The sequence below is a fragment of the Anabrus simplex genome, chromosome 1 (assembly GCF_040414725.1).
Source record: "Anabrus simplex isolate iqAnaSimp1 chromosome 1, ASM4041472v1, whole genome shotgun sequence".
Lineage (NCBI taxonomy): Eukaryota > Metazoa > Arthropoda > Insecta > Orthoptera > Tettigoniidae > Anabrus > Anabrus simplex.
The window spans coordinates 1,075,640,298-1,075,662,850 of record NC_090265.1 but is presented as its reverse complement, the minus strand read 5'-3'; the positions used below and the strand labels follow the sequence as shown (position 1 = coordinate 1,075,662,850).

The following is a 22,553-nucleotide window of genomic DNA, read 5'->3' as shown; positions in this document are numbered from 1 at the left end:
AAGCGTTTCAAGTTTTTTTTTCTAGCATCTGTTTTTTAGACAATATATTGAACAGCTTAATTTGGACTCCATCTTGAAAGAGATTCCACTGAGCCCTTATGAGTAAGATAACGGCCTCGAGGTGAGTCTCATATAAGCGATGATTTAAAAAAGACTTTTTCTTATAAAGAAATTTTAGTTCATTCTTTAACCAAAGTCTGTTTGTCCTAACCTGAACATCATGTTGATGGGGAGGAACAAAATGTTGTTTTGTGACGTTTTTCAAAAAATCAGGGGTTAAATTCTGTGTAATATACTGTTTGATCATTTGCACCAAGGCCATTTATTCCCACGCCTTTCTCTTTAAGCCATTATCAAGAGATATTGGGGATGACAATATTGCCATGGCATCAACATCAGTTAATAGGTTGGTTGCTGTGGACCATATCAATGTACATATAGTAGATTCAGATGACAGCAGCAAGTAACAGGTAAAGTACCTGTAGCATATAAACTTCTAATACAGACTTCCATTTTGTTTTTACATACTGTGTATATGTATGTATATAGGCCTATATGCCAGTTATAAACTTCATATTCATGGTTCGTATTGATCGTTATCATTATCTAACTTCAAATAAGGAAATTAATTTTTCCTTTTTAAATGAGTCCACATTATCAATACAACATGTAATCACAAAACTTACATATACGTATTAAAAATAATAAAACAGGACATGTTTTGCCCTGTTATCAGGCATCTTCAGCTGTTTGAAAAAGATAAAAATCACTAAAAAGCACTAGGCTACCTTGGGTTGAGTTCTTAAAAATTCTTCGAAATGTCTATGAAACCTAAAAGATTTGTAAAAATGACACTAGAACAAGTGTAATAAGACTGATCACGACTTATAAAGTCTTTTAAATACTTAATACCTATTGAAAAACGTATAATTTGAACACAAAAGCATTTGTCTTCTCGTATCTGTGGTTGTGTAGGGCTGCACTTGTAAGTAATTAATGTCACTGCTTTGGTTTGAGCAAACTTATAATAAACTTATAATAAAACTTATAATAAAATTGAAGTGTAAAAAATATGTAATTGTGCAGAGAAAGGGACTTCTTTAAAATTCGAATAAGATGATGTCACATCATACATAAATCCATAGAGACCAACATTTTTTCATAATAAACAAACCATCACCTCCCAACAGTTCATCCTTCAACTTAAATCACTCCCCAACCCGCACGATCCCTCCTCACGTTCTTTCTTCTCCTACGTGTTCTCTTTCTCATAAATGTCCCCATACACGATCAAGCAGTTGCGCAACAAAGGGTTTTGCACAAACATTTTGATGGTGTATGGCATGGGTAGACTAGTTGCACAAGTGTTTGAAACAAATTGGACAGACCGAAATAATTTGTGCAACACACTGCTTGACAAGCGGTTTGAACACCTATGGCAGTGTTTGATGATATTTGGCCATGTAAAGACCTTTCCTGTATCTACCTGAGTCCGGTTTAGCATGGTGTCAACAAAAAATGCTAATAAAGAATTCTGGCGAGAGTTCATCTGTGGAAACTGTGGAAAGTGAAGAGTGAGGTGTATAAAAATAGGAATATGAAGGATGTGGCACATGAGAAACTGGCGGAGAACATGAAGGAGATTGATGCCAAAGCAGATAGGGCCGTAGTGTGTACCTAAATTAATACCCTTCGTACTTTGTATCATAGAGAATATAAGATAATCAATAACAGCAAAAAACCCGGTGCAGGAAGTGAAGATGTGTATGAACCCAGTTTATGGTATTTCACCAATATAGATTTTCTGACAGTTTTCAATAAGTATTTAACCCTCCGTCGGTTGCGCCGTATCCAGAAGGCGCCAGCGCTAGTTTTTTGCGCCTTACTTCACAGCGCATGCGTCTGATGAACCTGCACTCACAGTATCTTCATAGCTGCCAGTGTCTTACAATACTGTTGAGAAGTTGTCATTGATGATAACATTAGTGTGGGAATACTGAACATTAGCGCCTACTGGATGCAACGCAACCTAAACCTTCCGTGTTTTTAGTATGGCCGGTAACCGTCAGTTTTTCTATTTAAACAATCCTAGTGACTCGAAATGAATGCACAATTTACTTACTAATGATAATTTTGAAAAAAAAAAAAAGCAACAGAATGAAGAGGACAGTGATACTGACGCTGAAGATCTTCCGGCTGAGAGCAGAGAAGACAACTCCGATACTGAGGAAATTGGAGCGGACATCTCAGGAACATCCTGTTTTATGCAGCGAAGGATGTAAACACAAAACAGGGTAAGCGCCATGATTGTAATTGTAGAAAGAAAACACCCCCACATAATTTGCTCACCAAACTGTCAGGTGTTATGATGATGCACGTCGCGTAACAGATGAAGGTGAGTGTTAGAAATTGTTTATAATTTACGAAATGTTACGTAATACGAGAGAAATCCCAAAAATATGGTCTCCTATTTTTTTATAAATACAGAACTCTGTTTGTGTGGCTGTTGGTCACATATTGTGAAGAGTGTTTCCCCGCGCTCGTATATAAACATGCGCACGCTGCGCTGAGGCACTCAGTCTTGGCTTGGCAGCTGTTGAGAATGGATCTCCCATTGGATGTTACCGCGAAGTGCGTGCAGTTATTCGGTTTTTTAACTCAGAATGTACTGAACCGATTGAAATCCATCGCCAGTTGACGGAAGTGTATGGTGAGCCGTGCATGGATGTCAAAAATATTCGTAAGTGGTGTAGAGAGTTTGTAGCCGGTCGGACTGAAATTCACGACGAACAAAGTTGCGGGAGACCATCATTTTCCGTCGCGACAGTTTTAAGGTTGAGCAAATCGTGTATGAAGATTGGCAGATCACCCTGGATGATTTCTGCACTTTGGTTCCTGAGGTTTCCCGAAGCGCCCTTAACAGAATTTTAATGGAAAAATACCGGAAGGTGTGCGCAAGATGGGTGCCATGCATGCTGACCGAAGACCACATGCGGCAGTGAGTTGATTCTTCCCGCGCATTTCTTCAATGCTTTGCAGCCGAACAGGACAACTTTTTGGACTCAATTGTCATGGCCTCATGGGTGACAAAACCTGGGTGTTCCACTTTACACCCGAGACCAAGCAACAATCGTGCCAGTGGCAGCATCCCTCTTCGCCAAAGCCGCAGAAATTCAAGCAAACAGTCTGCTGGTAAAATCATGTCAACTGTGTTTTTGGATCACAAAGGGGTATTGTTGGTCGACTTTATGCCCGCTGGGACCACAATTAACGCTGACCAGGTACTGTGACACCCTAAAAAGACTCAGACAGGCAATTCAGAACCAGAGAAGAGGAATGTTGAGCAAGGGCATAAACATTCTCCATGACGACGCTCGCCCGCACATCACCCGGCAAACGGTTGCTCTCCTGCAACAGTTTTAGTGGAACATCATCACCCACCCACCCTATAGTCCCGACTTGGCACCCAGTGACTATCACTTGTTCCTTAAGTTGAAAGAACATTTGGCTGGAAAGCGATTCAGCACCGACGATGAGGTGAAAGATGAGATTCACAACTTCCTGAACAGCATGGCGGCAAGCTGGTATGACATGGGCATACAAACAATGTCACAGCGTCTACAAAAATGGATCATCCAAAATGGTGATTATGTAGAAAAATAGCAAAATGTTCGAGCTGTAAAATGATGTAAACCGTTGTAGAAATAAACAGCTCTATGTATTTATAAAAAAAATAGGAGACCTCATTTTTGATAATACCAATATAGTTGGTCCGTTATTGGACATCAAAATTGACCAGCTAACTCATTCCTGGTTGCCAGCGTTTCGCCCCAGTGTGCTAAGTTGGGCTCATCCGTTGGTAAATAGCACACCTACCAAGACGCGTGGCTGGTGCATACCGTGGAGGCCACTGCATAGGCTACTTGGAGCCACCAGCAGTGCCAATGCACTATGAGAGACTTTGTCTCATTTTCAAAAATTGATGCCTCCACAGTATGCACCAGCTACACGTCTTGGTAGGTGTGCTATTTACCACCAACTGATGAGCCCAACTTAGCACACTGGGGTGAAACACTGGTAACCAGGAATGAATTAGCTGTAAAATTTATGATTTCCAATAACAGACCAACTATATTCGTATTATAAATTTACTCATTCAGGATAAATATATTTCAGGTTCCCTATGGGAATCAACATCTGTATCATGTTACATAACGTCGTTCAATATACAAATCAATATATAGAACACGTTAAAGGACATTTTCAAAGGGAAAGAGGTGTGAAAGTGACTGATGTTATTGAAATTAGGTCATCCTTAGGACTCTTTATATTTGGCTGGTACTTTACATGCCAACAAAATAATGCTGGAGGACTTGCGGAGCATGGACGGCAGTGGAGTGGAAAAATTGTCTTGTTATGAATTTGAGGCGTTTTAAATTTTTGCTTCGTTGTCTTTATTTTGACAATAGGGTTACAAGAGAGGAGCGTAAGAAGTTAGACAACTTGGCAGCTATCCGGGAAGTATTTCAATCATTTGTTGACAACTGTAGAAGAACTATTACCATGGGGCGTTCGTAACAATAGATGAAAAGCTTTAAGCCTATCGTGGAAGATGCCGGTTTAAGCAGTATATCGCATTAAAACCAGCCAAATACGGGATAAAAATATTTGCCCAAGTGGATGCAAAAACTTTCTATTATCATAATTTGGAAATTTACACAGGGAAACAGCCAGAGGGGCCGTTTCATATCAGTAATAAACCATCAGCTGTTGTTAAGCGGTTGGCACAGCCTATCCCTAGCACAGGTTGTAATATTACAGTGGATAATTGGTTCACAAACTTGAGCTTGATAATTGACTTGAAGAAGAATAAGAGGTTATCTTATGTCGGCATCAGTAGAAAGAATAAAATCTGGTTGCCAGCTGAGCTTACGAATGTGAAACAAAGGACAGTAAAGTCATCAATGTTTGGTTTCAGTGAACATGCCACTTTAGTCTCCTATGTTCCTAAGAAAAACAGAATTTTCGTGCTCTTTTCCAGTCATCATTTAGATGACGACTCGATTGAAGATGAAACTGGAGAAAATGCCAAACCTAAATTTGACATGCTACATCGGGACAAATGGTGGAGTAGATGTCTTGGATAAAATGTGTGGGAGTTACAACGTAGCTTGAAATGCCACACGTTGGCCACTAGTTATTTTCTTTGCTATGTTGAATGTAGCTGGCATAAATGCTCAAGTAGTGGCTGTTGGGAACGGAATGAATGTCGATAGGATGAGACTGTTTCTGAGAACACTATCTGAGCAGTTGGTGTCAGAAGAGATTAGGCGAAGGAGCATGAATCCAACAGATCTCCATTCAACATTGCGTTTCCAACTTGAAAAGTACCAATCTGCAGAGCAAGACAAAGAAGCAATAGCCACTGGAACTACCCTTCCTCCACTTGCTGAAATGGAACGATGTGACACTTGCAAGCTTGCTAAACCGAAGAGGATCTGTAGAATGACAAGGCACAGCTGCAAGAAGTGTAAGAAACAGTTCTGCCTGGAACACGGAAGAATGATTTGTCATAAATGCTTCGAAAACCTGGACTTAGGAAAATAAATGGAAAGATGAACAGTTCATTCTGTATTTTTCTAGTTTTATAATACGTTTGCATACTTTTATGTTTTTCATTATTGTTATTACTTCAAATTCTCTAAACAAGGTTATGGTATATCATGCTATAGCTCTTATTGTTGGGTATATTATTGTGTCTGAAATAAAGACTACCTAAGAGATATGACACTGAGTATTCTTGTGATATTTGAAACTAGATTAAACAACCTGCAGGACTTTATTGTTGCTGTTAACAATAGAAATAAGAGTAATAGGAATGTCAACATTATTTAAATCAATTATATCCAAACATGTCTCCAGGAAATGTATTTTTAAAACTAAGAACACAGTGGCGTCTCCTAGATGCCGCACGACTTATTGTGTCAAAATTAGAGCACGACTGATGGATGTTTAAAAGACTTTGTAAGTCCTGTGATAATCAATCTTATTGCACTTGTTCTAGTGTCATTTTTACAAACCTTTTAGGTGAAGTCATCTTCATGTTCCCCGTTTCATAGACATTTTGAAGAAAAAAACGTTCTCAAGAATCATTAAGAACTCAACCCAAGTAGCCGAGTAATTTTTAGTGATTTTTAATCTTTTTCAAAGAGCTTAAGATGCCCGATAAGAGGATGAAACGTGTCCTGTTTTATTATTTTTATTATGTATATGTAAGTTTTGTAATTATATGTTGTATTGATACTGCAATGGTTATAGCATCCGCCATGCCAACTTGCTATGGGCCGGGCTCGTCACCGTATCGGCCCACCCGCTTGCACTTCAACCGCGCCAATCACAGACAAGACTTCAATGCTGGACCAGCCCCCTCTCTCTTCTGTCCGTGGTCGCACCACATGACACGATGGAAATAATCAGATGATTAATCTGGAGTCTTCCATCTCGCGAGGTTCCTGGATACATCTAGCATCCGGACTGTTCTAGAAGGGTCGACGCAGGTATATGAGAGAGGAGTGACTTGCCTGAAGTTAGTGAGAGTGAGCTTGAGTTTGCTGGTGTGAGTTAGCGATGAGTGCAGTCAGTGGTAGCCTGGGCTGAGGTGTCAGCCTGATGGAGTATCCCGAGCTGCAAGACTGGCGTGTAGGCTGTGGACCGTGACAGCGCTAACGGGATACTAGTGGCCTGTCGTAGCAATAGCTGTGAACTTATTTCTTGTCACACTGCTTTGCCAGCATTGTGATATGATGTAGCGTACGGGTTATTTAGCAAACTGTTGAAGAGTCTTTCAGTTGTCTCTGGTTTAAGAGAGGAATTAATAGAATTTTTGCAACAAATTCTGTTCGCAAGACTTGAATCTTTCATATAAAGCTGGCCATATAATGCACGGCAATTTTCAGTAGGCAGTAAATCTGAAATGTATCCGTGAATCATCCCCTAATCCTGGAATGTGGCTATGGGTAGAAGAGAAGGATGCAAAGGACATTCTACTATTTATACTGCCTTATATGGTTCATGAAATCTTTATCATGTAGCATCATACCTTAAAGTATGTCGCTTACTTGAGGTTGTAGAAAATAAACCTAACCTTTGTGGCAACACAAATTAAAATGTCCATTTACCATTTCCGCAGCAAAATGTCGTGCTTAGCAGTGCATACAGATTTCATTCAATAACCTTTCTCTGTACTGTATAATTCAATGGAGGTTTCATTGTGAATAGTGTTCCGAGCCAATAGACTTCTTTCCCCACCGAGCTCGATAGCTGCAGTCGCTTAAGTGCGGCCAATATCCAGTATTCGGGAGATAGTAGGTTCGAACCCCACTGTCGGCAGCCCTGAAAATGGTTTTCCGTGGTTTCCCATTTTCACACCAGGCAAATGCTGGGGCTGTACCTTAATTAAGGCCACGGCCGCTTCCTTCCCACTCCTAGGCTTTTCCTGTCCCATCGTCGCCATAAGACCTATCTGTGTCGGTGCAACGTAAAACAACTAGCAAAAAAAAAAACTTCTTTCCCTATTGCGGAAATTATCAACTCGATCCTTAATTCGAGCTCTGACATGTGCAGTGCTTAGTAAAACAGCACACCTTCTTGGGCGTCCTCTCCTAGGAACAAGACTCATTTCTGAATAGAATAATTATTGGCTTTCTGCTAGGTAGCAGTATATTTAGTCAAAGAATAAGTAACCCTGAAAAGAAAACAGAGATCATATAGGACAGAAACACGGAATACCCGTGTATCAATATGATGTCCTTCCGTCACTGCATTCCAAATTTAACACATTGGTGCTTTTGCTGTGAAGAAATTATAAACTGTGCTATAATGGCACTGTGGAATAAAACAAGCTAACACTCAACGTGCTCTGCAGTCTCATTTACCCAATAAATGCAGTTCATTTGGTTCGAAGAAGAAAACATGCAACTATGTAGTGTGCTCCTGACCACTAAAAACGACCGACAGAATCGGTAATTAAGTTTCTGTTAGGTGCGGATTATGAGATAAGCAAGTGAAGTTAGTTGTATGCACTGAAGGAACCACAAACAAAACCACCTCTGATAGAATACCCACTTACTGATACAATGGCGCTTTGTTTGCGTGTAATGAAATGGCCAACATTGTGCATGGACAGCACATGAAACATGGCATTGAAAGATCAGCGGATTACGCAGACATCATATTCACAGACTCACATAGCCATCTTCTGGCAAATGCAGTTGAATGAAATGCTCACAGCATCGTATTTTGTGAATAAATTACTATTTTAGTCAAATAAAGGACATTTTCAAACACTGAGATGGATTCCTTTCTGTTTCTCGCTTATTAGAACCAATATGAAGCAACAACTTACTTCTGGTGAAAATGGCTTCACAGAGCCATCTATCAGAACTAACATAGAAAGATCTGCATAGACAACTTCCACAGAACCCTCTTATCAGGATGGAATAGAAAGATCAGCGGAGACAACGTTCATAGAGCCATCTGTCGGCACATATAGTTGACTGCAACAACGTAAGCATCATATTATTCCAATGAATGACTAAATTATGCAAATAAAGGACTTAGTGAAATAATATTTTTCTAGAAATCCTGAGATGGAGACGTTTCTTTTGATGTGTAACACATAGGCATTAGTTATGCAGTTTTCTCGCAATATTGTGTTACACGTTTAAATTATATATATAACCCGTTAGAGGAGAGATTCTCACTTGGACTATGTGCAAGTAGGGCAGCATCCTGCTTCATGAATTTACCGAGCTCAGAACACTTTAAGCAAGCCTCGGACCTAGGGGAGTAATGGAGTCCCACTCCCATTTGACAGGCGAGGGACTCCTTGGAAACAACTTGGCGAACGAAATGGAATTCGATGGGGAGCTATCAATATTAATGGGGCTTATGGAAGAAAGAAGGTAGAACTGGCTGAGTCGGCAAAGAGGATGAATCTGGATGTGCTGGGAGTAAGTCATATTCGGGTAAGGGGAGATAATGAGGAAGAGATAGGAGATTATAAAGTGTACTTGACGGGTGTTAGAAACGGAAGGGCAGAGTCTGGGGTAGGACTCTTTATCAGAAATACCATTGCACGCAACATAGTTTCTGTTAGGCACGTAAATGAGCAAATGATGTGGGTAGATTTGTCAGTTGGAGGAATTAGGACAAGAATTGTGTCCGTGTATTCACCATGTGAGGGTGCAGATGAGGATGAAGTTGACAAGTTTTATGAAGCATTGAGTGACATCGTGGTCAGGGTCAACAGCAAGGATAGAATAGTGCTAATGGGCGATTTCAATGCGACAGTTGGGAATAGAACTGAAGGATACGAAAGGGTGATTGGTAAATGTGAGGAAGATATGGAAGCTAATGGGAATGGGAAGCGTTTGCTGGACTTCTGTGCTAGTATGGGTTTAGCTGTTACGAATACATTCTTCAAGCATAAGGCTATTCACCGCTACACATGGGAGGCTAGGGGTACCAGGTCCATAATAGACTATATCTTAACAGACTTTGAATTCAGGAAATCTGTTACGAATGTACGAGTTTTTCGCGGATTTTTCGATGATACAGACCACTATCTGATCTGTAGTGAACTAAGTATCTCTAGGCCTAGGGTAGAGAAAGTGAAATCTGTCTGCAAACGAATAAGGGTAGAAAATCTCCAGGACGAGGAAATGAGACAGAAGTACATGGATATGATTAGTGAGAAGTTTCGAACAGTAGACAGTAAACAGGTTCAGGATATAGAAAGTGAATGGGTGGCATACAGGGATGCTGTAGTAGAAACAGCAAGGGAATGCCTAGGAACAACTGTGTGTAAAGATGGGAAAAGGCGAACATCTTGGTGGAATGATGAAGTGAGAGCAGCCTGTAAACGTAAAAAGAAGGCTTATCAAAAATGGCTCCAAACAAGGGCCGAGGCAGACAGGGATTTGTACGTAGATGAAAGAAACAGAGCGAAACAAATAGTTGTTGAATCCAAAAAGAAGTCATGGGAAGATTTTGGTAATAACCTGGAAAGGCTAGGTCAAGCAGCAGGGAAACCTTTCTGGACAGTAATAAAGAATCTTAGGAAGGGAGGGAAAAAGGAAATGAACAGTGTTTTGTGTAATTCAGGTGAACTCATAATAGATCCCAGGGAATCACTGGAGAGGTGGAGGGAATATTTTGAACATCTTCTCAATGTAAAAGGAAATCATCATGGTGGTGTTGCAAACAGCCAAGCTCATGGGGAGGAGGAAAATGATGTTGGTGAAATTATGCTTGAGGAAGTGGAAAGGATAGTAAATAAACTCCATTGTCATAAGGCAGCAGGAATAGATGAAATTAGACCTGAAATGGTGAAGTATAGTGGGAAGGCAGGGATGAAATGGCTTCATAAAGTAGTAAAATTAGCGTGGAGTGTTGGTAAGGTACCTTCAGATTGGACAAAAGCAGTAATTGCACCTATCTGTAAGCAAGGGAACAGGAAGAATTGCAACAACTATCGAGGTATCTCATTGATTAGTATACCAGGCAAAGTATTCACTGGCATCTTGGAAGGGAGGGTGCGATCAGTCGTTGAGAGGAAGTTGGATGAAAACCAGTGTGGTTTCAGACCACAGAGAGGCTGTCTGGATCAGATTTTCAGTATGGTAATTCTAAATTCCCATGGAGGGAATTAGATACTTTTCCACCAATAGAGCATATCAAAAATTAGATACTGAAAATCTGAAATCAGATCAAAAATTAGATGTTGGCTTTTCAGGCGTTTGCTCTATTAACCAGCATTTCGTCTTAGGTCTGACACTAGACTCATCAGAGTGGGATGTGTCAGACCCTACCCACTGATGCTGGGGTGTATGCAGGTGAACTTATCAGAAGCCTCTTATGTGGCACAGTCTGATAACTGCATACGGGAGATAAAACTCCACAATGGAATTAATGCCCGCCTAGCAATTCCAAATGGTAATTCTAAATTCCCATGGAGAGAATTAGATACTTTTCCACCAATAGAGCATATCAAAAATCAGATAAAAATTAGATGTTGGCCTCATTTGTGTGTTTGGAGCCCTTAAGAATGCGTCAGTGTGTAAGGCCAGTCGCACAGTTTGGAGAACTGGCAAAATAACTTAGGAGCATTGCTGAAATGAAGGGGATATGGAAAACCAAAGACTGGAGGAAAACCATTCCACCTTTTCTCTGTCCTTAAAAAATGTCATGAAGATTTAAACCCTAGATGCAGTGGTTTAAGGTGAACTTTGTACTCTCAGAAAGCACCAGATTATTAACATACTTAAAGAAAAAAGGATTGAATTGTTTCCCATTGATTTTTATAATTTTATTACTATCATTATATACATCTTATATGTTTATATAGGTACTACTTCTGAGAGAGAAAAGGCCCATTCACAATAACAAACATTAACGTCAAACTAATATAGTAAAAATAGGTGCTTTGGCAATGCAAGTGCAAATAATGCTTCAGCTGAATGTATTACCTTGTGTTTGCAGAATCGTACAAGTGAAAACAAAGAAACCTATAAGTAGACAAAGATGTTGTTGGGTTCATACATTTACCCAAAGGAGGATTACAAAAAGGGTATTTCCTTAACCATCTGTGCAAAATGTGAGGCGATGGCCATGAACAATTTCAGCCTTACATGATTTTAAAACAAAAGAATCAAGAATCCTTATTTGCCATTGACCATATACGTTGTACAATGAAATAGGCTTTGTCAACTGATAATAATTTAGTACTTAATACTAAAATTATGTATTTCTAAGAATTCAGAGGTATATTAAAATTGATTTTTTTTAATTAAATGATCTTAAACAACTGATTTTATGTGAGTAAGCTGTTTTTGACTGCCTGTGAATTGGGATGGCAATGTCTGTTTTGTCCTGAGTATCATGAAGGTGATGTTTTCCCTAGTAGTGAATTAATGTTGTTTAACAGATGACAGAGACATAAATATACAAATTTATGATCTGTATCTCGTCAAATGACTCCATTTTAGCACATACTCTTGATTGTTCCTGTGTAGTGCAATAAGGCAATAGGTTTTAATTTTCTCTCAAATTCAACTGGTACGAACATAAAAGCTTGGAGTTTACAAATTCTCACATTAGCATCTTGCATTTACGTTCACGTTTGCGTGTACATATTTTGTTGTGAATGCTTTCATCAAATAACATTGCTGCAAGGTTCCATATTTACATTGCATTTGTGTTTATTGTTGTAATGAAAAACTAGTTTTTGGCAAATGAGTTGGCTGGTCGGTACACATTATATAGCTGTTAAGCTTATATTTGGGAGATAATGGGTTTGAACATCACTGTTATACTATTTCAATCCTTTTCCTTAATCTTCTAGAATCTTAGGTCCAGAAATGGTTCCTTTTACCATGAGTTTTACAGTGATTTTGTCTGTTCTTCTTATAACACGTGTTCATTTCCCTTTTGCCTCTTATATTTCTTAGATTCTGTATTACACTCCTTGCAACCTGATCTAATCTTTTCAGGTTGTATCCTAAATTCTCTCTCAATTTAATTGTAGACTCTTTATATACAGGACTTGAAAACAGGTTTGATATGCATTTTCTCAACTTTCATAATGTTTTTATAATAAGATGTAGACTTGCTGTTTCTACAAATAAATTCTCATATGCTACCCATTTGCTATTATTATGGACCTCCTTTCTACCTATCCCTGATCATGTTGATTTTTTTCTAACTTCCGTACACAGTATCAAATTTTTTCCCCCTTTATCTTTTTTTGCTTTACGTCGCACCGACACAGATATGTCTTATGGCGACGATGGGATAGGAAAGGCCTAGGAATTGGAAGGAAGCGGCCATGGCCCTAATTAAGTACAGCCCCGGCATTTGCCTGGTGTGAAAATGGGAAACCACGGAAAACCATCTTCAGGGTTGCCAACAGTGGGGCTCGAACCCACTATCTCCTGATTACTGGATACTGTTACATGTTACAAATTTCATATTTGGTCCGTATTGAAATGTACGTCAATTTAAGATATTACTAAAATTTATTAGGATCAACCTAATTAAAATTTAATTTAATAGGATGTAAGTCCTACTTTTGTAAATTCTATTGTATTGAATAGGTTGATCCTAATAAATTTTAGTAATATCTTAAATTACTGGATACTGGCCGCACTTACGCGACTGCAGCTATCGAGCTCGGTTCCCCCTTTATCAGTTTGCAGACAGACTTCTCTCTCTTTCGTCATATTAGGCCTGATAATCCTATTATTTTTCTTTTTTTTTTTTGCCAAGAAATAATGTGAATAACTGCACATTTCTATAGATTTTAGGAATTCCAAGGCATTCATGACAGCCTCTTATTCTTGAAACTTTAATTTCAATATGTAATGCCATCTCAGCCCTGGAGTATTGAAACACTTGGTTTGGACCACATTTCTATACCAGAAATTGTCTGAATTCTCTGTAGTCAGATATTTGTTTCTATTCATGCCCTAGTTAGGCAAAGTTTCATCTCAGGAAGGGATAGAGAACCTAGAAAGGAAAAAATAAAGAAGGGAGGAGAACACCTAATTGTATTCAACATGTACATGATTCCCCTACTTTCCAATAATTTCCAAGCAACAAAATGCTTATCATTTCTCTCTTCCTCTCTTCATTTTCTTTGCTGTAATATCTATTGTTTACCATATACATCTCTCTTCCTTGCATACAGTAAATACAGTATATATGGAATAAAACTATAATGATCTTATAATTTAGACTCTGCCGCCTGGGATGGCAATGCATGACTTTGCCACTGTTGGTGTTCTGCCTGTGAACACGAGCCTGCCGGGGACAATTGGGGTAGATTTCAACGACTCTACTCAGCCCATCAGTTTTGATATTATGATGAGTAGTGGACGTAGCTGTAAAGTGACTCTTAAGGCCCCAACAGGTGAACTCGTTCGTGCAGTTACAATGCCAGAGTCCCTTTTTATCGTAGAACAAGGTGAGTTGTACAAGTTTTTTAAGTAAAAGTATAAGAAGTATGTGATAATTTCATTAAATAAAGATTGTAGGTTTCCATTCAGTAATTTTTTTGAATTTACCAAAGACATTGTGCTATTTAAGAGTTTTTCAACTAGCAACTAAATGGGCTGCACGAGAAGTGTTTGAAGGTGATTTTTGTTTTAGGCCAAAAAGCAAGATTATACTGAGGGCTTTTTGTAATGTGTTTCATGTGCTTCAAAAAGTTCAATAACTTATTAGTTGCCTTTAACATTTGTAGCAGTTTGAGTTTGATGCTGAGAAAGAGACACATTCATAGGTTAGTTATGCAGCCTCAATAAAATCCATTAAAAAATCTGTAAGTACAAAAGAACCCCTAGAAACATCATGAAAAGGTTACTGACTATAAACAGCAACAGAAGGTACAGTGTTCATTTCAGTGATAAATATTTATTTTCAAGGCCTTCTAAGCATCTGAGAGTATATCACAATTTAATTTGTGTTTTGTTATATCTGTTTATTGTTAATTTTATTATGTCCTTTATTCTTTAGGAAAGCTGAAAGGTATGACAGAACACAATGCTACTGTTCCATTACCTACAGGTTTTAATGATCAGAAGATAATCTGTCAACGAGTGTATGAAGCTGCAAATGTTGCAGCTATTCCCAGTACTGACCCCAATATACTCAGGTGAGTAGAAGACAGGAAAAAATTCCCGATCCTATGTGATATCTGTAGATGTCACTTCTTTTTTTTTTAATCTCCAATATACAGTATGTTGTACTTAATTTTGTAGAATGTCGTATGTACGAACTACAAATCACTCAGTAGCTTAACAAGTACACAAGCCCGTGAAGCCAATGCAATAGAAAAATCAATCAAATGCCAAATAACAGCAGAGAGAGAGAGAGTGGGGGATGGGGTCTGTTGAGGCGGGGAAAGGAATCATAAGGTGCATCATCTTAAAAGTGTACTTTAAAATTCCTAACTGCAATTCAGTACTTTATAGTAAAGACTAATAGACCACACTAAAGCCAAATTGAAATTGATACTTAATTATTTAATTTAATTTCCGGGTTGAACCGTGTTGTACTTGTACGCACATCACATACAGTTTGCCGACGTTTCGAATACATTGCAGTATTCTTTGTCAAGGCGACTGAAATACCCCTACTCGATCCGAGGTAATCAGTCTCCCAGGCAGAAATTACACTACTAGAGTGGCCTTGATCTTAGCCTTTTCTATCCTAGCCTTTCTGGCTGACATAAGCCCTGGCTGTCTCGTGAGAATTCTGGAAAGTATGTGTCACAGCCAGGTAGTGGGGGCTTGCCCGCGCTATTATGTAATGGGGTTGCGGCTCGTGTGTTTATGTCTGACAAAACTGACTTCATTCAAGTTTAATTCCTGAACTGGAGGAGAATAAAAGAGGAAGTGTGACCTACTAGGAAAGGGTAACCAAGCGAGTTGGCCGTGCGGTTAGGGGCGCACAGCTGTGATCTTGCATTTGGGAGATAGTGGTTTCAAACCCCACTGCCGGCAGCACTGAAGATAATTTTCCGTTGTTTCCCATTTTTACACCAGGCAAATGCAGGGGCTGTACCTTAAGGCCACAGCCGCTTCCTTTCCACTCCTAGCCCTTTCCTATCCAATAATAAGACCTATCGGTGTCGGTGAGACATAAAGCAGATTCTTAGGGGAAAAAAACAAGGAAAGGATATGAAGAGAGACCGGATAGATTAGAATGACACAAAGGTTAAAAAAAAAAAAGATTTGTAAGGATCGTCATCATCATCATCAGTTTCCCTTTTCCAGCTGACACTGGATGGGGACAAATATGGTTCCTCTGCACTTCGTCCTGTCTCTCCAACATTCTTCATCCAACACAGTCCAGGTTCCACTGTCCTATGCTGTTCTTCACAGAGTTCATTCATCGCAATCTTGGTCTCTCTTGTCCTCCTTCCCGGTCATCTATCTTTCCAGTGCTTGTCTTGGCAGTCTTTCATCCACTTGACATGTCCAAACCACCTAAAATCTGTTCTGTTCCGGTTTGTCGTTCAGTTTTGCACATTTAGCTCTTTTCGTATGTCTTCATTTCTCATTCTGTCCCACCTTGTCTTCTCTATCATACTCCTCAGGAATTTCACTTCAGCTGCCTGTACTCTACTCTCTCCTTGTCATTGTCCAGGGTTTTGCTGCATATACCATTATAGGTAAGTAATATCCTTTGTGCATTACTTCTTTAGCCATCATTGGTACATTTTTATTCCAAATTAATTTCTGTACATGGTGGTAAAAGGTACTCCTCAATTGTATTATTGTATTAATTTCCGTATCCATTCTTCCATCTTCTGTCAGTTCACTTCCCAAATACAGTGAAACCTCGTTAATGCGTTCCTCATTGACACGTTTTCCCGCTTAGCACGTCGTAAATTTAAAGTCCTGATTCTTATTGTATTAAATCTATACAAAAGTACCTCGCTTATCATACCATGAATTTTTGCTATTACTGCTTAGTAAGATCACATTTATTTCTAGTACTGAAAATGTTATTTGTCATCCCTTGTGAAAGAAGCGTGATTTCCGACTTTGATAAGAGCCATCGCCACAGTTGCATGATTATGAAAAAAGGCCTTAAATTTCTGAACTTTACCTGAACTTCACAGGATAAGTTGCACCTTCGGGGAGCAAGCAGTTACCCTCAGGAATGTTCAGTTTTGCTTGCCAGTTAGCAGCGAGATTGCTGAATAACACAGTGAGTCTATTTGTGCTTGTATTTCACATTCCATTCAGAAGTTAAAAATTGATTTTGTGTTGAGTGGTACAGCGAAGTGCAGTGAATGTTTGTCGCGTGATACAGTAGCCTCTATCTGGATAGGAATATAATCGTGTGAGATTGACTAGCATGGTGCATATTTGTCTTGTGATAGCCTAGTTATAGATAGGTAAAAGGTCATGAAATTCCTTACTAATGAAGACAAAATTAAAATCTGTCAGAAAGTGGATTGGCGTCCACATCTTAAAGCGCACAGAGGTCGCGAATATTGAACTCACGCCTTCGAGTTTTGACTCTTATTACTAGAATTGGTCAAAGTTTATTCAAAATGACTGCCACAGTCATGCCTCGCAGTCACACATGGTCAAGTGTAACCTCTAATTCATTGTCTAAGAGTATGACAAGAAAATAATGTTTAATAACCCACTGCTCCGAATTAAAAGGCTTCTACTACCATTTGTTTTAGAAAGAGGGTGATATGTAATAATACTTTATTTTTATTGGTCCCCATGCACATGTTTTCATATTTTTTTTGTTTGCTGTTTTTCACATCTTTCAGTGCACTTGTTATTTTAAAAGCCCCAGCAGAAAAGGTTTTCATATTTGTTCTCTCACGTTTTTCACACCTTTTAATACTTTTCTCTCATCTTTTGAAATGGTAGATATAGTTTTCACTGTACCTGCAGGTACACAACGTAAAATGCCTTCATTTCTGAAAAGAAACTTCTAGTGTTTCCTTATCTCTGTTGGATGGTTTTTATTTCTATATATTCAATAGTACGTTCTTTTTTTGTTGACCCCTTCAGAAACATCTTAATGAGGTTTTACTGTATTTGAAATGTTTAACTATTTCCAGTTCCTTGTCTCCAATTTTGATAGCTCCTTTTGCTTCTTTACTTTCTGTGCTTATCACCATTGTCTTGCTCTTCTCCACAATGATCCTCCTCTATTCCCATTGTTCAAACCTTCTATTCAGCACATTACATTAATTCTTTCCCCTCTTTAATCTTCCCTTGCTGCCATTATGATGTCAGCCATCAACATTATGAACAGCCAAGGCAAAAACACACTCCCTGGGTTTTAGCCCATTGACAGTTCCAAACCATTCTGTTCTACCCACTGTTGTCTTCACGCAGATGTAACACTTATCATATACTTATTTTACCATTGTTATTAGTTCTTGTGTGTCAGGCATTCCCAAACTCTTGATCTGGGGGTGCTGTCGGATGTCTTTTCTAAGCTCTCAGCTCTTTTCCATGATCTGTCTCAGAATGAAAATGGGTTCTATTGTTGACCTTCCACTTCTAAATCCAAATCGTTCCTCTTGTAGCTGAATTCCCACCTTTTCTCTCTAATTCTTCTTTGCAATATTATTTTCATTATCTTGGGAACATGGGAGAGGATGGTTATTCCTCGGTAGTTATTGCACATCTTCTTGTCTCCTTTCTTGAATATTGATATTATAACCCCCTTTTACCAATCCTCAGGCATTTTTTCTTCTTTTCACACACATTTAAGTATTCTATAAGGTCACTAGAGTCCTGCTGGTCCTGCAGCCTTGACCATTTCTATGGCTACTTCATCTATTCCCAAAGCTTTTCCCATCTTCTTAGCTGCCCATTCCACCTATGTCATTGTTAATGTCCAATTCCTTCTCTGTTACTTTTTCTGCTGCCTGGATACTTCCTCCACATGTATGATTTATAAAGCTCTCCGAACCAGAATCGGTGTGTTCACTATGTTCCAAACACGGTTAGCATTTGTATTAACTGCTTATCAGTGAGTTTAGCTTGACTGACACTTGAAATCAAACACTTATTTGAAAAAATAGAGTATAGTAGTATAGCTATAGTAGCCACTGTGTATAAAGGAAAGGGTGATAGACATAAAGCTGAAAATTACAGGCCAGTCAGTTTGACATGCATTGCATGTAAGCTTTGGGAAAGCATTATTTCTGATTATATTAGACATGTTTGCAAAATTAATAACTGGTTTGACAGAAGGCAGTTTGGGTTTAGGAAAGTTTATTCGACTGAAGCTGAGCTTGTAGGATTTCAACAAGATATAGCAGATATCCTGGATCAGGAGGCCAAATGTACTGTATTGCGATTGACCTATCTAAGGCATTTGATAGGGTAGCTCATGGAAGACTACTGGCAAAAATGAGTGCTATTGGACTAGAAAAAAGAGTGACTGAATGGGTGGCTATATTTCTAGAACTCAGAGAATTAGAGTAGGCGAAGCTTTATGTGACCCTGTAATAATTAAGAGGAGAATTCCTCAAGGCAGTGTTATTGGACCTTTATGTTTTCTTATATATATATATATATATATATATATATATATATATATATATCAATGATATGTGTAAAGAAGTGGAATCAGAAATAAGGCTGTTTGCAGATGATGTTATTCTGTACAGAGTAATAAATAAATTACAAGATTGTGAGCGGCTGCAGGGTGACCTCGATAGTGTTGTGAGATGGACGGTGGGCAATGGTATGATAAACGGGGTTAAAAGTCAGGTTGTGTGTTTCACAAGTAGGAAAAGTCCTCTCAGTTTTAATTACTGCGTTGATGGGGTGAAAGTTCCTTTTGGGGATCATTGTAAGTACCTAGGTGTCAATATAAGAAAATCACATAAATATGGTAGTTAATAAAGGGTACAGATCTCTGCACATGGATATGAGGGTATTTAGGGGTTGTAGTAAGGATGTAAAGAAGAGGGCGTATAAGACTCTGGTAAGACCCCAACCAGAGTATGGTTCCAGTGTATGGGACCCTCGCCAGGATTACTTGATTCAAGAATTGGAAAAAATCCTAAGAAAAGCAGTTCGATTTGTTCTGGGTGATTTCCGACAAATGAGTAGTGTTACAAAAATGTTGCACAGTTTGGGCGGAAGATTTGGGAGAAAGGAGACGAGCTGCTCGATTAAGTGCTATGTTCCGAGCTGTCAGTGGAAAGATTGCGTGGGAGGACATCGGTAGACGAATAAGTTTGAGTGGTGTTAAAAGTAGGAAAGATCACAATATGAAGATAATGTTGGAATTCAAGAGGACAAATTGGGGCAAATATTCTTTTATAGGAAGGGGATTTAGGGTTTGGAATAACTTACCAAGGGAAATGTTCAATAATTTTCCAATTTCTTTGCGATCGTTTAAGAAAAGGCTGTGAAAACAACAGATAGGGAATTTGCCACCTGGGCGACTGCCCTAAATGCAGATCAGTAGTGATTGATTGAAAAAATGTGTAACTCAAATTAGGAGTGAACTCGTGGTTTCTAGCCACTTCAGTAAAATAATACAGAGTTCAAATATCCTTGAACAGATGGTGACTTGCCGCACACACACAAAAATGTTAATAACAAAAGAGTTTATCTGTTACATGAACAATGCTATTATGAACATGAGAGTTTATTCGTGAAAGCCACCACTGCTTTTAAACACTGACATATTATTATAATCTTGTAGAAAATGTTCTAAGACGTTGTTCTAGAAATAATGAAAACTGTTTGGAAGTCAACAGTCTATAATGTTACTTGTCGCCCGGTTTTCCGCAGGCGTAACAGCGCTTACGTGTATGCCTGGTATTCCTATTAGGGCATTCAGGCCTCTTGTGACCCACTCCGTTACACTCGTAACATCGTACTGTGGGTTGAGACCACCCCTGTCGGTACTCTACTTTTCGCGCACAGTGAGGTCATGCTTGCAGCAATACCCTTGCGGACTTGACTATGTTTACATTCCTTTCTATGGGTTTTTCTTTGTCTTTCTGTTTCTTTCTGCACTCTCGCTCTCCATGGCCTAAATTTTTACATTAGGTACACCTGATCGTGAGCCTGGAGTGGTCAGTATCTCGTGAATTACCTTTAGTCTTTGTTTGTCTACATTCCTTTGTAGTGTGACTTTCCTGTTTACAATTGAAACAGGTAACTAGTACATTCCATGTTTTATGGTGTTTATCCCCAAAGTTTTCTGTCTTTGTTCCGTACTCCCTTTGGCTGGTGCCTTTTGCCAATCCTTCTTTTCAAGGAGTTCCGGGCTGGTGCTGTCTGTACAAGGCTTCTCGTTCTTTCTGGGAAGTTAATAGCGCTTCTTCCTGCCTAGCCACGGCTACGGCTTCTTCAAAAGTTTTTGGATTCCTATTCTGTACTTCATTCTGTATCCGTCCATTCCGGAGCCCTTGGGTGAACCCAGCCACCGCTGTCTTTATTAATAATTGTCGCTGGTATTCTCGGCCATCTATCAGTTCATCCTCTATTATTGCATTTTAGAAAATTACCATGATTTCTTCTACTTAGTGTGCCCATTGTGCTACGGTGTCCCTTGCTTCCTGACTTGACTGGAAAAGCGGACATAAATATAGTTCAAATGTGCCCTGTTTTCTATAATATTCCCACAGAGCGTCCTTTGCATTCCCCCAGTCAGTTATGTTACCCCATGGCAGCAACTTTTCGCAAGCTGGACCCATAATTTTTGTCAGTCGGCTGTTCTTATCGTGCATTGCGCATCATCAACATTAGTTATAAACTCGCAGAGGCAGTTCCGGCTTACTGCCGTTGAACTCGTGCCCTATCAACCTATGGCCTTCTGTGGCTGATATATACGGTCCTTCATCAGCATGCACACTATCACTCTCAGATCCTGAGTCACTAATATGATCAATTACATTGCTGGATTCTGCCATAATGGTAGAGATAGTTATAGGTATTCACCCCTGAATCATTGATCTGTCTGCTGGTGCTGGTTCCTCGGTCGGCTGTCTGGTCCACGCCGGTTCTGTTATCTCACGTTGGACAGGACAAGTAGGCTGCTCTCGTGCTGCTGGAGCCTCATTCTTGCTTGACTGAGCCTCTTCTGCGGGGCTCTTAAAGACCAAGGCTTCTTCTCCACTGAGGTTGGATACTTCCCAACCCCACAGCTACACACCAAAAATTTTGTTTCTGTCGTGACGGACAGGTGTTGGACTTCGTAGGAGGTTGGTTGGTTACTTGATTGGATTGTTCCCAAGCGGTTGGAACAAGTTGGTCAACAAGTTTCAACTAGGTGAGGAGAAGAAAGAGAAAAAGAAGATGCTGCCGCTCCCTTGAAGAATATTTAATAGTCTTGAGAAGACAGAAGTTATGTACCACACGAACAGAGAAATGAGACTCTAAAGTGACTGACTCTTGAGTAGAAGGCGAGTCTAAGTGCTCCACATCTAAGTCGATGAAGAGCTTATTATTACTATTTGTTGTGCAATCATCTTGTCGACTGACAAGGTTTTGTTTAGCACCTGCTCCGGCGAGTTACTAACAGAAGGCCTTGGGGTAGGGCTGCCTAAGCTTATATAGACCTCCGAGCCCCACCCAATGTTCTTGAACATCATGGAATTGTTCTATGGAACGTCGTCATAGAACATTCTACCATATTACGGCTCAGCCAATCAGAGGCCTGGAAATCCTGTATTCTTCCTCTGCGACTCGGCCAGCTCTCTGGCCTGGCCTATGTCCTATGTGCACTAAATCATCATCCTCGTGATTCTTACTGTAAGCCTTGTGACTGACTTCTTTCTCAAGACTCTGAAACTCAGCTTTTCAACCATATTACCATATTATAATTTACAGACAAAACGCTGGTTAATAGAGCAAACGCCTGAAAAGCCTTACATCTGATCTGTTTTTTGACATGCTCTATTGGTGGAAAAATATCTAATTCCCTCCTTGGGAACTTAGAAATTCCATATTACAATTTTATATGAAATAATTGCAATTTCC

General features: G+C 39.4%; 1 protein-coding gene across 4 annotated transcripts in view; it reads left to right on the top strand.

Moving 5' to 3' along the window:
* The window catches only part of rb (adaptor related protein complex 3 subunit ruby), a 196,266-nt gene that overhangs the window by 172,621 nt on the left and 1,092 nt on the right, over positions 1-22,553 (top strand). For all 4 annotated transcript variants that reach the window (XM_067137184.2, XM_067137185.2, XM_067137186.2 and 1 more), the window contains 2 exons: positions 13,795-14,023; positions 14,575-14,713. In XM_067137184.2, the coding sequence (XP_066993285.2) occupies positions 13,795-14,023; positions 14,575-14,713 (368 nt within the window). The remainder of the gene's footprint in view (positions 1-13,794; positions 14,024-14,574; positions 14,714-22,553) is intronic.